General features: G+C 43.4%; 1 protein-coding gene across 4 annotated transcripts in view; it reads right to left on the bottom strand.

The window, feature by feature from the left end:
* The window catches only part of LOC124263919 (tRNA dimethylallyltransferase-like), a 62583-nt gene that overhangs the window by 44710 nt on the left and 2501 nt on the right, over positions 1-15372 (bottom strand). For all 4 annotated transcript variants that reach the window (XR_006894986.1, XM_046698645.1, XM_046698646.1 and 1 more), the window contains exon 3: positions 14819-14917. Coding sequence is in view for 3 of the 4 variants with exons in the window: in XM_046698645.1 (XP_046554601.1) it covers positions 14819-14917 (99 nt within the window). In the remaining variant the exon portion in view is untranslated. The remainder of the gene's footprint in view (positions 1-14818; positions 14918-15372) is intronic.

Raw genomic sequence — 15372 nt, forward strand, 5'->3', positions numbered from 1 at the left:
TTAGATTTCACAGAAAAGATTGGGTGTCTTTCACTTCAGATAAGATTAAACCTTTTATCTTCTTGCTTAGGTCAACACGATTCTGTAAATAGTTGGTGTCAATTATCTCATTTCATTGAGACTTGCGAGAGGAGAGTGATCAGGATACGTCAGTGGACGTGGGTAGGTATGGTCACCTTCCCTGCTCTCTCTCAAATTGTGGATTCCCTGCAAATACTTGTCATAGATGTTAAACCTTCAATTTGTACGCAGTTTGACACTGATCACCTAGATGCAGAAAACATTCACTTCACTGGCACTATAATAATAATGAGTGAGTGAGTAGAGTTTATACACCACTTTCAGCAATATTCCAGCAATATCACACCAGGAATGGGCTTCACACATTGTACCCATGTCGGGACACTAACTTACTAACATAGAACTGATAATCCAACTTAATACTGACACTACATCCATTCTCAAAGTGTACTAATACACACTAACAAGAGCACATGTCCATAGTACACAGGAAGTTCCTGTCCTCTCTATCATCCATGAAGTTTAAAATACAGTGTTAATGTTAGTACATTTAATATCACTACACTGAACAAGGTCACATTTATCTAATTACTGTTGTCAAAATCATGATGTCTTAACTTGCATCCTGCCCCAAGTAGATGTATATGTATAAAGTGTATTATTGGTTCGTATTACAAGGGGGTATAAGCACATTAAATGAATCCCCTAGAACAAGAAGGGTTGGTTTCTATGGTAGTCTAAGTTAACGCTCATCACGCAGCGCACGTGCATTTGTTTCACTGTCCCAAATACTGCGCTTACCCCCTTGTAATACAAACCAATGATAGCGATTTGAAACTATGATCGTTTGTTAAACAGCTTTTATCCTAAGTTGAAAACAATTCTGAGATTTAAATGTTCAATTGGCAAGGTAAAATTACGAGGATTCGCGATCTTAATTTCACTTTATTTGATATACCTTTTTGTTTAAAGTGAAATTCATCGGTACGTTTTCACTGCAAACAGACTATAAGGATTTACAGCACTGATGTAAGATAAGCTTAACATTGGTGAGAATCACCTCAGTCACCCTGGAGGGGTCTCACCACTTCATAAACACTGAATTGCAAAATGAGGTCCTACATACTGTCAAATTGTTTTAAACATCTGGCATGAAATATTTCTGGTTTAAATTCAGTCGAGTTAAACCAGACAACGACAGAGAATGGCAGCCGTCCATGAGAACAAGTGGCTATGTCCTCAAGTGTATAAACAATCAGGAAACAAACCCTGAACACTGACTACAGCACACTAGGCCATGAAGATCTTCAGGGGGATGGTATGACAAGTGATGAGCTGTCCCTCATCAGCAACATACAACCCTTTGTCTTTAGTCATTAACACGACAGCTGCAGAAACCTTGTGAAACACTGGCTGCTTGGGTGAGGTATTGTAAACTTAGTCCGAAGTGTAAAGTGAACAGCATGCAAAACAAATGGTTTTAATCTGTAGGCTTTGCTTTCAAGTGTTGCAACATTACCACACTCAACCGACAAAGTTCAGGGCTGTCAGACACTGACCTCCAACCCCGCAGCGTGTTTGGTGACGGCACCAGCGCTTCATCTAACTGGGGTGAAATCATACCATGGCTTCATCTCCAAGTCGCATGGAATCGGCAAAGTTTGCCCCACAAACAGGACTTCTCCACACCCATGACTCTTGCTGGTACGCACGCCAGGCCCGGGCTTCAAGACATGACAATTTGGAGGATTTTGCACATATCTTGTCCACTGATTGCCCTAACAAACACTGGCTTGTGGCTGAGAGTGTGAGTTTTCACATGTAGTGACTGCTTAAACAGTTTGTTAACAAAGTTGATCTCTCATTCACCATTTGAACTTGACAGCACTACAACTTGAATTTCAAATCTCCACTCAAAACAGTCTACACACTAATGTTCATCTATCCAGCCAGGCTGCCTGGGACATTGAGTGCATTCGGAATAAGCTGATGAACAGGTTGGGGTTTTTGTTTCATAGAACTCCTTGAAATAATGAGTCAGTCACAGTGAATGAGTTTCACAGCTTTTACCAATCTCCCCACCACAAGAAGGTAGGACACACAAGAAAACAGCTTCACACTGGCAAATATGGGAAATCCAACATAAGCCTGACATACAAACTCTTGAACCAATTGGCTACCCCACTGCTCCAACTCGGTCAGCAACTCACAAAAACATATATTAAAAATATACAGTACAAAATGTTGACTTTAGCATTCCCCCTGATGTGTCACGAGCATGTCCTGAAACACCTCACGTGTCTCACCTGGCCAGCTTTCAAACACACCTCACGTGTCTCACCTCACGTGTCTCACCTCACGTGTCTCACCTGGCCAGCTTTCAAACACAACAACAATGAGAATAAGATATTATCACACAACTGTCTGACTGGTACAATATATCTTACAAGATTTTTCACACCCTAAGAACACAGCATTTTATCAATGAATCAACATATATTTTCTATTCCCATGATCACTGCATTAATACATAATACAGTGGTCATTCGTACCGTCGCCCGACATTCTGCGTACTGCTCATGCCTAATGCGACCCTCCACACAAGCGGTTCCTTTATACCTGTGGATTAGCAACTTGAGGAAGGTAAGATCTTTAGAACACTCAACCAAAGCATGATAAATTTATCAAAACACCAGTTATCTCACATGGGTTTGATACCAGCTATCTCATACCAGGTATTTCACATGGGTTTGATACCAGTTATCTCACATGGGTTTGATACCAGTTATCTCATACCAGTTATTTCACATGGGTTTGATACCAGTTATCTCACATGGGTTTGATACCAGTTATCTCATACCAGCTATCTCACATGGGTTTGATACCAGCTATCTCATACCAGTTATTTCACATGGGTTTGATACCAGTTATCTCACATGGGTTTGATACCAGCTATCTCATACCAGTTATTTCACATGGGTTTGATACCAGTTATCTCATACCAGTTATTTCACATGGGTTTGATACCAGTTATCTCACATGGGTTTGATACCAGTTATCTCATACCAGTTATTTCACATGGGTTTGATACCAGTTATCTCACATGGGTTTGATACCAGCTATCTCATACCAGTTATTTCACATGGGTTTGATACCAGTTATCTCATACCAGTTATTTCACATGGGTTTGATACCAGTTATCTCACATGGGTTTGATACCAGTTATCTCATACCAGTTATTTCACATGGGTTTGATACCAGTTATCTCACATGGGTTTGATACCAGCTATCTCATACCAGTTATTTCACATGGGTTTGATACCAGTTATCTCACATTGGTTTGATACCAGTTATCTCATACCAGCTATCTCACATGGGTTTGATACCAGTTATCTCACATGGGTTTGATACCAGTTATCTCATACCAGTTATCTCACATGGGTTTATTACCAGCTATCTCACATGGGTTTGATACCAGTTATCTCATACCAGTTATCTCACATGGGTTTGATACCAGTTATCTCACATGGGTTTGATACCAGTTATCTCATACCAGCTATCTCGCATGGGATTGATACCAGCTATCTCATGCCAGTTATCTCACATGGGTTTGATACCAGTTATATCACATGGGTTTGATACCAGTTGTCTCATACCAGTTATCTCACATGGGTTTGATACCAGTTATATCACATGGGTATGATACCAGCTGTGTCATACCAGTTATCTCACATGGGTATGATACCAGCTGTGTCATACCAGTCAACTCACATGGGTATGATACCAGTTATCTCACAGGGGTATGATACCAGTTATCTCAATGGGTTTGATACCAGCTACCTCACATGGGTTTGATACCAGTTATCTCACATGGGTTTGATACCAGTTATCTCATACCAGCTATCTCACAAGGGTTTGATACCAGCTGTCTCATACCAGCTACCTCACATGGGTATGATACCAGCATTCTCACATGGGTATGATACCAGCTATCTCATACCAGCTATCTCACATGGGTATGAGACCCGTGAAGGTACGGGTTAGAATATTGATCTTCAGTAACCCATGCTTGTCGTAAGAGGCGACTAACGGGATCAGGTGGTCAGACTCCCTGACTTGGTTGACACATGTCATCAGTTCCCAATTGCGCAGATCGATGCTCATGCTGTTGATCACTGGATTGTCTCGTACAGACTCAATTATTTACAGACCGCCGCCATAGAGCTGGAATATTGCTGAATGTGTTGTAAAACTAAACTCACTCACTCACATGGGTATGACACCAGCTATCTCACATGGGTATGATACCAGTTATCTCACATGGGTATGATACCAGCTACTGACATATCAATCAACTCGCATGGGTATGATACCAGTTATCTCACATGGGTATGATACCAGTTATCTCACATAGGTATGATACCAGTCAACTCACATGGGTATGATACCAGTTATCTCACATGGGTATGATACCAGTTATCTCACTGGGTTTGATACCAGCTATCTATCATGGGTATGATACCTGATATCTAACCGGGTTTGATACCAGCTATCTCTCATGGGTATGATACCAGTTATCTCAATGGGTTTGATACCAGCTACCTCACATGGGTTTGATACCAGTTATCTCACATGGGTTTGATACCAAAGTTATCTCATACCAGCTATCTCACATGGGTATGATACCAGCTATCTCACATGGGTTTAATACCAGCTATCTCACATGGGTATGATACTAGCTATCTCATACCAGCTATCTCATTTGGGTATGACATCAGTTATCTCACATGGGTTTGATACCAGCTATTTCACATGGGTATGACACCTGCTATCTCACATGGGTATGACACCAGCTATTTCACATGGGTATGACACCAGCTATTTCACAAGGGTATGACACCAGCTCACATGGGTATGATACCAGCTATTTCACATGGGTATGACACCAGTTATCTCACATGGGTATGGTACCAGCTATTTCACATGGGTATGACACCAGTTATCTCACATGGATATGAGGTAAGGAGAGATGAAATTGGGTTTAACGTCGTGCTTGAGAATATTTCGCTCATATGACGCGTGCATGCATGTGTATGGGCATGTGCGGCTGCTTGTACTAGCCCAGACTGAAGCTGGTTTTATAATGCTAGCCCACTGAGATACCATGCCGCAGTGAAGCATGAATACCCCACTCAGACACATTATACTGACTCCAAGCCAACCAGTCCTTGTTATACCCATTAATGCCGAGGGCCAGGCAGGGACCTGCAAGTACCATATTTTAACGTCTTTTGGTATGACGCCTTCGAGGATCGAACCAGCGACCTTCCACTCTCCGGGCGGACGCTCTAACCACTACACCACGGAGACAGTCCACATGGGTACCTCCACATGCTCTAAGGCCATGTTTGGGACGTCTTCCACGTTCAGTGGGGCAGTAAGTACCTCCACTTGCTCTAAGGCCAATGTTTGGGACATCTTCCACGTTCAGTGGGGCAGCAAGTACCTCCACATGCTCTAGGGCCATCTTTGGGACATGCTCTAGGGCCATCTTTGGGACATCTTCCACGTTCAGTGGGGAAGTAAGTACCTCCACATGCTCTAAGGCCATCTTTGGAACATCTTCCACTTTCAGTGAGGCAGAAAGTACCTCCGTACTTGCACATGCTCTAAGGCCATGTTTGGGACGTCTTCCACGTTCAGTGGGGCAGTAAGTACCTCCACATGCTCTAAGGCCAATGTTTGGGACATCTTCCACATTCAGTGGGGCAGTAAGTACCTCCACATGCTCTAGGGCCATCTTTGGGACATCTTCCACGTTCAGTGGGGCAGTAAGTACCTCCACATGCTCTAAGGCCATGTTTGGGACATCTTCCACGTTCAGTGGGGCAGAAAGTGCCTCCACATGCTCTAAGGCCAATGTTTGGGACGTCTTCCACGTTCAGTGGGGCAGAAAGTGCCTCCACATGCTCTAAGGCCAATGTTTGGGACGTCTTCCCTGTCTGTTAGGAGCCGACAGAGTACGGAGGAAGTATGTGACAAATGACATGAAATAATGTCCATTAATAACAACAGTCACCAGTGAATAGGAAGTGAAACTCTACCGACAATCTTCATCAGGTTCAGCTTGTCCTCCCAGTGATGATGTAAAGGTTTCTGGAGATTTGCTGTTGACATACTTCTGAGTCACTTTCCCTTATTTGTTCCTAATTATAGCTACCTAGATACCACACAAACATCACTCTCACAACCAGCTCAAACTCTCTACAGTGTCTCTCTACATCTACCAAGATATCACACACAATACATCTCCTCTACCTACCTGTTTTGTTTGGGTGGGTACTGACAATACATCTCCTCTACCTACCTGTTTTGTTTGGGTGGGTACTGACAATACATCTCCTCTACCTACCTGTTTTGTTTGGGTGGGTACTGACAATACATCTCCTCTATCTACCTGTTTTGTTTGGGTGGGTACTGACAATACATCTCCTGTATCTACCTGTTTTGTTTGGGTGGGTACTGACAATACATCTCCTCTACCTACCTGTTTTGTTTGGGTGGGTACTGACAATACATCTCCTCTACCTACCTGTTTTGTTTGGGTGGGTACTGACAATACATCTCCTCTACCTACCTGTTTTGTTTGGGTGGGTACTGACAATACATCTCCTCTATCTACCTGTTTTATTTGAGTGGGTACTGACAATACATCTCCTCTACCTACCTGTTTTGTTTGGGTGGGTACTGACAATACATCTCCTGTATCTACCTGTTTTGTTTGAGTGGGTACTGACAATACATCTCCTCTACCTACCTGTTTTGTTTGGGTGGGTACTGACAATACATCTCCTCTACCTACCTGTTTTGTTTGGGTGGGTACTGACAATACATCTCCTGTATCTACCTGTTTTGTTTGAGTGGGTACTGACAATACATGTCCTCTATCTACCTGTTTTGTTTGGGTGGGTACTGACAATACATCTCCTCTACCTACCTGTTTTGTTTGGGTGGGTACTGACAATACATCTCCTCTACCTACCTGTTTTGTTTGGGTGGGTACTGACAATACATCTCCCCTATCTACCTGTTTTGTTTCAGTGGGTACTGACAATACATGTCCTGCATCTACCTGTTTTGTTTGGGTGGGTACTGACAATACATCTCCTCTACCTACCTGTTTTGTTTGGGTGGGTACTGACAATACATGTCCTGTAACTACCTGTTTTGTTTGGGTGGTTACTGACAATACATCTCCTGTATCTACCTGTTTTGTTTGAGTGGGTACTGACAATACATCTCCTCTACCTACCTGTTTTGTTTGGGTGGGTACTGACAATACATCTCCTCTACCTACCTGTTTTGTTTGGGTGGGTACTGACAATACATCTCCTCTACCTACCTGTTTTGTTTGGGTGGGTACTGACAATACATGTCCTGTAACTACCTGTTTTGTTTGAGTGGGTACTGACAATACACATCTACCCTCTATCTACCTGTTTTGTTTGGGTGGGTACTGACAATACATCTCCTCTACCTCACCTGTTTTGTTTGGGTGGGTACTGACAATACTCTACCTACCTGTTTTGTTTGGGTGGGTACTGACATCTCACTCCACCTACCTGTTTTGTTTGGGTGGACAATACAACTCTACCTGTTTTGTTTGGTGGGTGCTGACAACACATACCTGTTTTTTGTTTGGGTGGGTACTGACAATACATCTCCTGTTTACCTGTTTTGTTTCAGTGGGTACTGACAATACATGTCCTGCATCTACCTGTTTTGTTTGGGTGGGTACTGACAATACATCTCCTCTACCTACCTGTTTTGTTTGGGTGGGTACTGACAATACATGTCCTGTAACTACCTGTTTTGTTTTGGGTGGTTACTGACAATACATCTCCTGTATCTACCTGTTTTGTTTGAGTGGGTACTGACAATACATCTCCTCTACCTACCTGTTTTGTTTGGGTGGGTACTGACAATACATCTCCTCTACCTACCTGTTTTGTTTGGGTGGGTACTGACAATACATCTCCCTCTACTCACCTGTTTTGTTTGGGTGGGTACTGACAATACATGTCCTGTAACTACCTGTTTTGTTTGAGTGGGTACTGACAATACATCACCTCTATCTACCTGTTTTGTTTGGGTGGGTACTGACAATACATCTCCTCTACCTACCTGTTTTGTTTGGGTGGGTACTGACAATACATCTCCTCTACCTACCTGTTTTGTTTGGGTGGGTACTGACAATACATCTCTTGTATCTACCTGTTTTGTTTGGGTGGGTACTGACAATACATCTCCTGTATCTACCTGTTTTGTTTGAGTGGGTACTGACAATACATCTCCTCTACCTACCTGTTTTGTTTGGGTGGGTACTGACAATACATCTCTTGTATCTACCTGTTTTGTTTGGGTGGGTACTGACAATACATATCCTGTATCTACCTGTTTTGTTTGAGTGGGTACTGACAATACATCTCCTCTACCTACCTGTTTTGTTTGGGTGGGTACTGACAATACATCTCCTCTACCTACCTGTTTTGTTTGGGTGGGTACTGACAATACATGTCCTGTATCTACCTGTTTTGATATGGTGGGTACTGTCAATACATCTCCTGTATCTACCTGTTTTTGACACAAATATTTGATCTACAATGACACACAGGTTACAAGGTGAGCTGTGTTATCCACTCATAACTTCAGAACAAGACCGCAAGTATTTTACAGTGGCAATTAACTATGAAGAAACTTTTGGTGTGACAATTATTGAAGTGTGATATTTCAAAGTGTCCAGAGTAGTTGGTCCTGTTTGAGTGGAGTGAGTGCGGGTTCCCCCAGATTCACCACAGCAGCAGTGATGGCACCATGTCCAGGCAGGTATTGTGTAACCAATTCACCACAGCAGCAGTGATGGCACCATGTCCAGGCAGGTATTGTGTAACCCAGGCAGGTATTGTGTAACCAATTCACCACAGCAGCAGTGATGGCACCATGTCCAGGCAGGTATTGTGTAACCAATTCACCACAGCAGCAGTGATGGCTCTATGTCCAGGCAGGTATTGTGTAACCAATTCACCACAGCAGCAGTGATGGCACCATGTCCAGGCAGGTATTGTGTAACCCAGGCAGGTATTGTGTAAACAATTCACCACAGCAGCAGTGATGGCACCATGTCCAGGCAGGTATTGTGTAACCAATTCACCACAGCAGCAGTGATGGCACCATGTCCAGGCAGGTATTGTGTAACCCAGGCAGGTATTGTGTAACCAATCATCACAGCAGCAGTGATGGCTCTATGTCCAGGCAGGTATTGTGTAACCAATTCACCACAACAGCAGTGATGGCACCATGTCCAGGCAGGTATTGTGTAACCAATTCACCACAGCAGCAGTGATGGCACCATGTCCAGGCAGGTATTGTGTAACCCAGGCAGGTATTGTGTAAACAATTCACCACAGCAGCAGTGATGGCTCTATGTCCAGGCAGGTATTGTGTAACCAATTCACCACAGCAGCAGTGATGGCTCTATGTCCAGGCAGGTATTGTGTAACCAATTCACCACAGCAGCAGTGATGGCACCATGTCCAGGCAGGTATTGTGTAACCAATTCACCACAGCAGCAGTGATGGCACCATGTCCAGGCAGGTATTGTGTAACCCAGGCAGGTATTGTGTAAACAATTCACCACAGCAGCAGTGATGGCTCTATGTCCAGGCAGGTATTGTGTAACCAATTCACCACAACAGCAGTGATGGCACCATGTCCAGGCAGGTATTGTGTAACCCAGGCAGGTATTGTGTAACCAATTCACCACAGCAGCAGTGATGGCTCTATGTCCAGGCAGGTATTGTGTAACCAATTCACCACAGCAGCAGTGATGGCACCATGTCCAGGCAGGTATTGTGTAACCAATTCACCACAGCAGCAGTGATGGCACCATGTCCAGGCAGGTATTGTGTAACCAATTCACCACAGCAGCAGTGATGGCACCATGTCCAGGCAGGTATTGTGTAACCAATTCACCACAGCAGCAGTGATGGCACCATGTCCAGGCAGGTATTGTGTAACCAATTCACCACAACAGCAGTGATGGCTCTATGTCCAGGCAGGTATTGTGTAACCAATTCACCACAACAGCAGTGATGGCTCTATGTCCAGGCAGGTATCGTGTAACCAATTCACCACAGCAGCAGTGATGGCACCATGTCCAGGCAGGTATTGTGTAACCCAGGCAGGTATTGTGTAAACAATTCACCACAGCAGCAGTGATGGCTCTATGTCCAGGCAGGTATTGTGTAACCAATTCACCACAACAGCAGTGATGGCTCTATGTCCAGGCAGGTATTGTGTAACCAATTCACCACAACAGCAGTGATGGCTCTATGTCCAGGCAGGTATTGTGTAACCAATTCACCACAACAGCAGTGATGGCTCTATGTCCAGGCAGGTATTGTGTAACCAATCATCACAGCAGCAGTGATGGCTCTATGTCCAGGCAGGTATTGTGTAACCAATCATCACAACAGCAGTGATGGCTCTATGTCCAGGCAGGTATTGTGTAACCAATTCACCACAACAGCAGTGATGGCACCATGTCCAGGCAGGTATTGTGTAACCAATTCACCACAACAGCAGTGATGGCACCATGTCCAGGCAGGTATTGTGTAACCCAGGCAGGTATTGTGTAACCAATCATCACAACAGCAGTGATGGCTCTATGTCCAGGCAGGTATTGTGTAACCAATCATCACAACAGCAGTGATGGCTCTATGTCCAGGCAGGTATTGTGTAACCAATTTACCACAACAGCAGTGATGGCACCATGTCCAGGCAGGTATTGTGTAACCAATTCACCACAACAGCAGTGATGGCACCATGTCCAGGCAGGTATTGTGTAACCCAGGCAGGTATTGTGTAACCCAGGCAGGTATTGTGTAACCAACTCAGACATCAGGAAACAGTTTAACAACTAAAGTACATCTACAGAAACCAAGATTTTCAGGTCAGAGCCGGAAATAGTTGAGAACATATTGTAAAGGTAGCAAAAAGACCTTGTGAGACAAGAGACAACAAACAGTGGCCAGTTTGAGACTAATATAATAAGATGAACTGGCAGAATAAAAGTAACATAAAGTGTGAAGGATGCGTTAACGTAGTGGTTTTGTCAATGAGGATAGTTCACCCAAAACCAAGACTTGACAGCTCTGCCAAAACTGTTCCCCTCTCTGGCAGGCTCGTACACCATCCTGTGTTGTGCTGGTGTTGAGCAGTGAGGGCCACCATGGTGGCCAGCTGACAACAGCGATGTCTTATCACAATGACTGTTTACCTGACCTGACAAGCATGTACAATAAGCAAGGCTGTACATCTCTCCACAAGATATATGTGACCTTACATAAACTGCTCAACTCTCTATGAACTCTGGACACCTGGCTGGTTCACCAACCGGAGTTGTGGTAATTACTGCTCACCTGTCTCAGGTGCTACACCTACATTGGTAACTAGATCGAGTATAGTCAGCGGAAAACATTTATTGAGGTTTCAATTACATCAATTTTACAATTAGGTTAGGCTTGGTTTTTCAACCAAACACATTTTTCTATACCTTCCAAATTGAAATTGCATATGACATACAGAATAATTGTGGACTTCTCCTAAACCTGTCTGTAGCTTACAACACCTGTAATCCTAAACTTGTCTGTAGCTTACAACACCTGTAATCCTAAACTTGTCTGTAGCTACAACACCTGTAATCCTAAACTTGTCTGTAGCTTACAACACCTGTAATCACAACCGTGTAATCCTAAACTTGTCTGTACTTGTCTAGCTACAACACCTGTAATCCTAAACATGTCTGTAGCTTACAACACCTGTAATCCTAAACCTGTCTGTAGCTTACAACACCTGTAATCCTAAACTTGTCTGTAGCTTACAACACCTGTAATCCTAAACATGTCTGTAGCTTACAACACCTGTAATCCTAAACATGTCTGTAGCTTACAACACCTGTAATCCTAAACCTGTCTGTAGCTTCCAACACCTGTAATCCTCAACTTGTCTGTAGATTACAACACCTGTAATCCTAAACTTGACTGTAGCTTACAACACCTGTAATCCTAAACGTGTCCGTAGCTTACACCTGTAATCCTAAACTTGTCTGTAGCATACAACCCCTGTAATCCTAAACTTGTCTGTAGCTTACAACACCTGTAATCCTAACCATGTCTGTAGCTTACAACACCTGTAATCCTAAACTTATCTGTAGCTTACAACACCTGTAATCCTAAACTTGTCTGTAGCTTACAACACCTGTAATCCTAAACTTGTCTGTAGCTTACAACACCTGTAATCCTAACATGACTGTAGGTTACAACATCTGTAATCCTAAACTTGTCTGTAGCTTACAACACCTGTAATCCTAAACATATCTGTAGCTTACAACACCTGTAATCCTAAACTTGTCTGTAGCTTACAACACATGTAATCCTAAACTTATCTGTAGCTTACAATACCTGTAATAATGTGGGTGGGTAACAATGACCATATTTCTGTGGGTGTCTGAATACTGTGGTTGGCTAACAACACCTGTAATACTGTGCATGGCAAACAACACCTGTAATACTGGGTTTAGCTAACAACACCTGTAATACTGTGGTTGGCTAACAACACCTGTAATACATGGTTTGTCTAACAACACCTGTAATACTTGGTTTGGCTAACAACACCTGTAATACTGGGTTTGGCTAACAACACCTGTAATACTGTGCATGGCAAACAACACCTGTAATACTGTGGTTGGCTAACAACACCTGTAATACTGTGGTTGGCTAACAACACCTGTAATACTGTGGGTGGGTAACAACACCGGTAATACTCTGGTTGGCTAACAACACCTGTAATACTGTGGTTGGCTAACAACACCTGTTATACTGTGAGTGGCAAACAACACCTGTAATACTGTGGTTGGCTAACAACACCTGTAATACTGTGGGTGGGTAACAACACCAGTAATACTCTGGTTGGCTAACAACACCTGTAATACTGTGGTTGGCTGACAACACCTGTAATACTGTGGTTGGCTGACAACATCTGTAATACTGTGGTTGGCTAACAACATCTGTAATACTGTGCGTGGCAAACAACACCTGTAATACTGTGGTTGGCTAACAACATCTGTAATACTGTGGTTGGCTGACAACACCTGTAATACTATGCGTGGCAAACAACACCTGTAATACTGTGGGTGGCTAACAACATCTGTAATACTGTGGTTGGCTGACAACACCTGTAATACTGTGGTTGGCTAACAACATCTGTAATACTGTGGTTGGCTGACATTACCTCTAATACTGCCTCGCTAACAACACCAAACAACACCTGTAATACTGTGCCTCGCTAACAACACCTGTAATACTGTGGTTGGCTAACAACACCTGTAATACTGTGGGTGGGTAACAACACCCGTAATACTGTGCATGGCAAACAACACCTGTAATACTGTGCCTGGCTAACAACACCTGTAATACTGTGGTTGGCTAACAACACCTGTAATACTGTGGTTGGCTGACAACACCTGTAATACTATTCGTGGCAAACAACACCTGTAAAACTGTGGTTGGCTAACAACACCTGTAATACTGTGGTTGGCTAACAACACCTGTAATACTGTGGTTGGCTAACAACATCTGTAAACTGTGGTTGGCTAACAACACCTGTAAACTGTGGTTGGCTTACAACACCTGTAATACTATGCGTGGCAAACAACACCTGTAATACTGTGTTTGGCTAACAACACCTGTAATACTGTGGTTGGCTAACAACACCTGTAATACTGTGGTTGGCTGACAACAACACCTGTAATACTGGGTTTGGCTAACAACACCTGTAATACTGTCGTTGGCTAACAACATCTGTAATACTGTGGTTGGCTAACAACATCTGTAATACTGTGGTTGGCTGACAACACCTGTAATACTGTGGTTGGCTGACAACATCTGTAATACTGTGGTTGGCTAACAACATCTCTAATACTGTGCGTGGCAAACAACACCTGTAATACTGTGGTTGGCTAACAACATCTGTAATACTGTGGTTGGCTGACAACACCTGTAATACTATGCGTGGCAAACAACACCTGTAATACTGTGGGTGGCTAACAACATCTGTAATACTGTGGTTGGCTGACAACACCTGTAATACTGTGGTTGGCTAACAACATCTGTAATACTGTGGTTGGCTGACATTACCTGTAATACTGTGCGTGGCAAACAACACCTGTAATACTGTGCCTCGCTAACAACACCTGTAATACTGTGGTTGGCTAACAACACCTGTAATACTATTCGTGGCAAACAACACCTGTAATATTGTGGTTGGCTGACAACACCTGTAATACTGTGGTTGGCTGACAACACCTGTAATACTGTGGTTGGCTGACAACACCTGTAATACTGTGGTTGGCTGACAACACCTGTAATACTGTGGTTCGCTAACAACACCTGTAATACTGTGGTTGGCTAACACCTGTAATATTGTGGTTGGCTAACAACATCTGTAATACTGTGGTTGGCTAACAACATCTGTAATACTGTGCGTGGCTAACAACATCTGTAATGCTGCAGGTGGCTAACAACAAAGAATGCAGTTGATGACTAACAACATCCAAATTGCTATGGGTTTCAAACAACAAATGCTGTTGGTGGCTAGCAACATCCAAAATGCTGTGGGTGGCTAACAACATCCTCCAAAATGCTGTGGACAAATCATAAATATTGCAAGTTTGACTTACCTGTGGATCAACAAGGAACTTCCACAGCAGACTCTCAATGTAGTAGTTGGTGCCGCCCACAATGATGGGAAGTCTCCCCTCTGCAAACACCCTCTCTATCTGACAGTGTTGAGGAAAGCCTTTCTAGCATATACAAACTTGCCAATCTTACTTCAACCTATCTGTAGTAAAGTAAACCCCATGGTTGTGACAAGATCAAATACACAACAAAAGCAGACAACTGTCCAACCCTTATCCCACTATCTAATAGCATCCAAAAACACCCACATTTTCAACACACTGTTTAAGACCATGAACATGAGCACATGGAACTGATTGGGACGTGTGATGCAGGGCACATGTGTGTGATGACGTGTGTTACAGGGTTACATATAAGTGTCAGGGGTGTTACAGGGTTACATGTAAGTGTCAGGGGTGTTGCAGGCTTACATGTAAGTGTCAGGGGTTTTGCAGGGTTACATGTGTCGTGGGGTGTTGCAGGCTTACATGTAAGTGTTGGGGGGTGTTACAGGCTTACATGTAAGTGTTGGGGGGTGTTACAGGCTTACATTGAA

The sequence above is a fragment of the Haliotis rubra genome, unplaced genomic scaffold (genome assembly GCF_003918875.1).
Source record: "Haliotis rubra isolate DU_JTF1 unplaced genomic scaffold, ASM391887v1 Scf90, whole genome shotgun sequence".
Classification (NCBI taxonomy): domain Eukaryota; kingdom Metazoa; phylum Mollusca; class Gastropoda; order Lepetellida; family Haliotidae; genus Haliotis; species Haliotis rubra.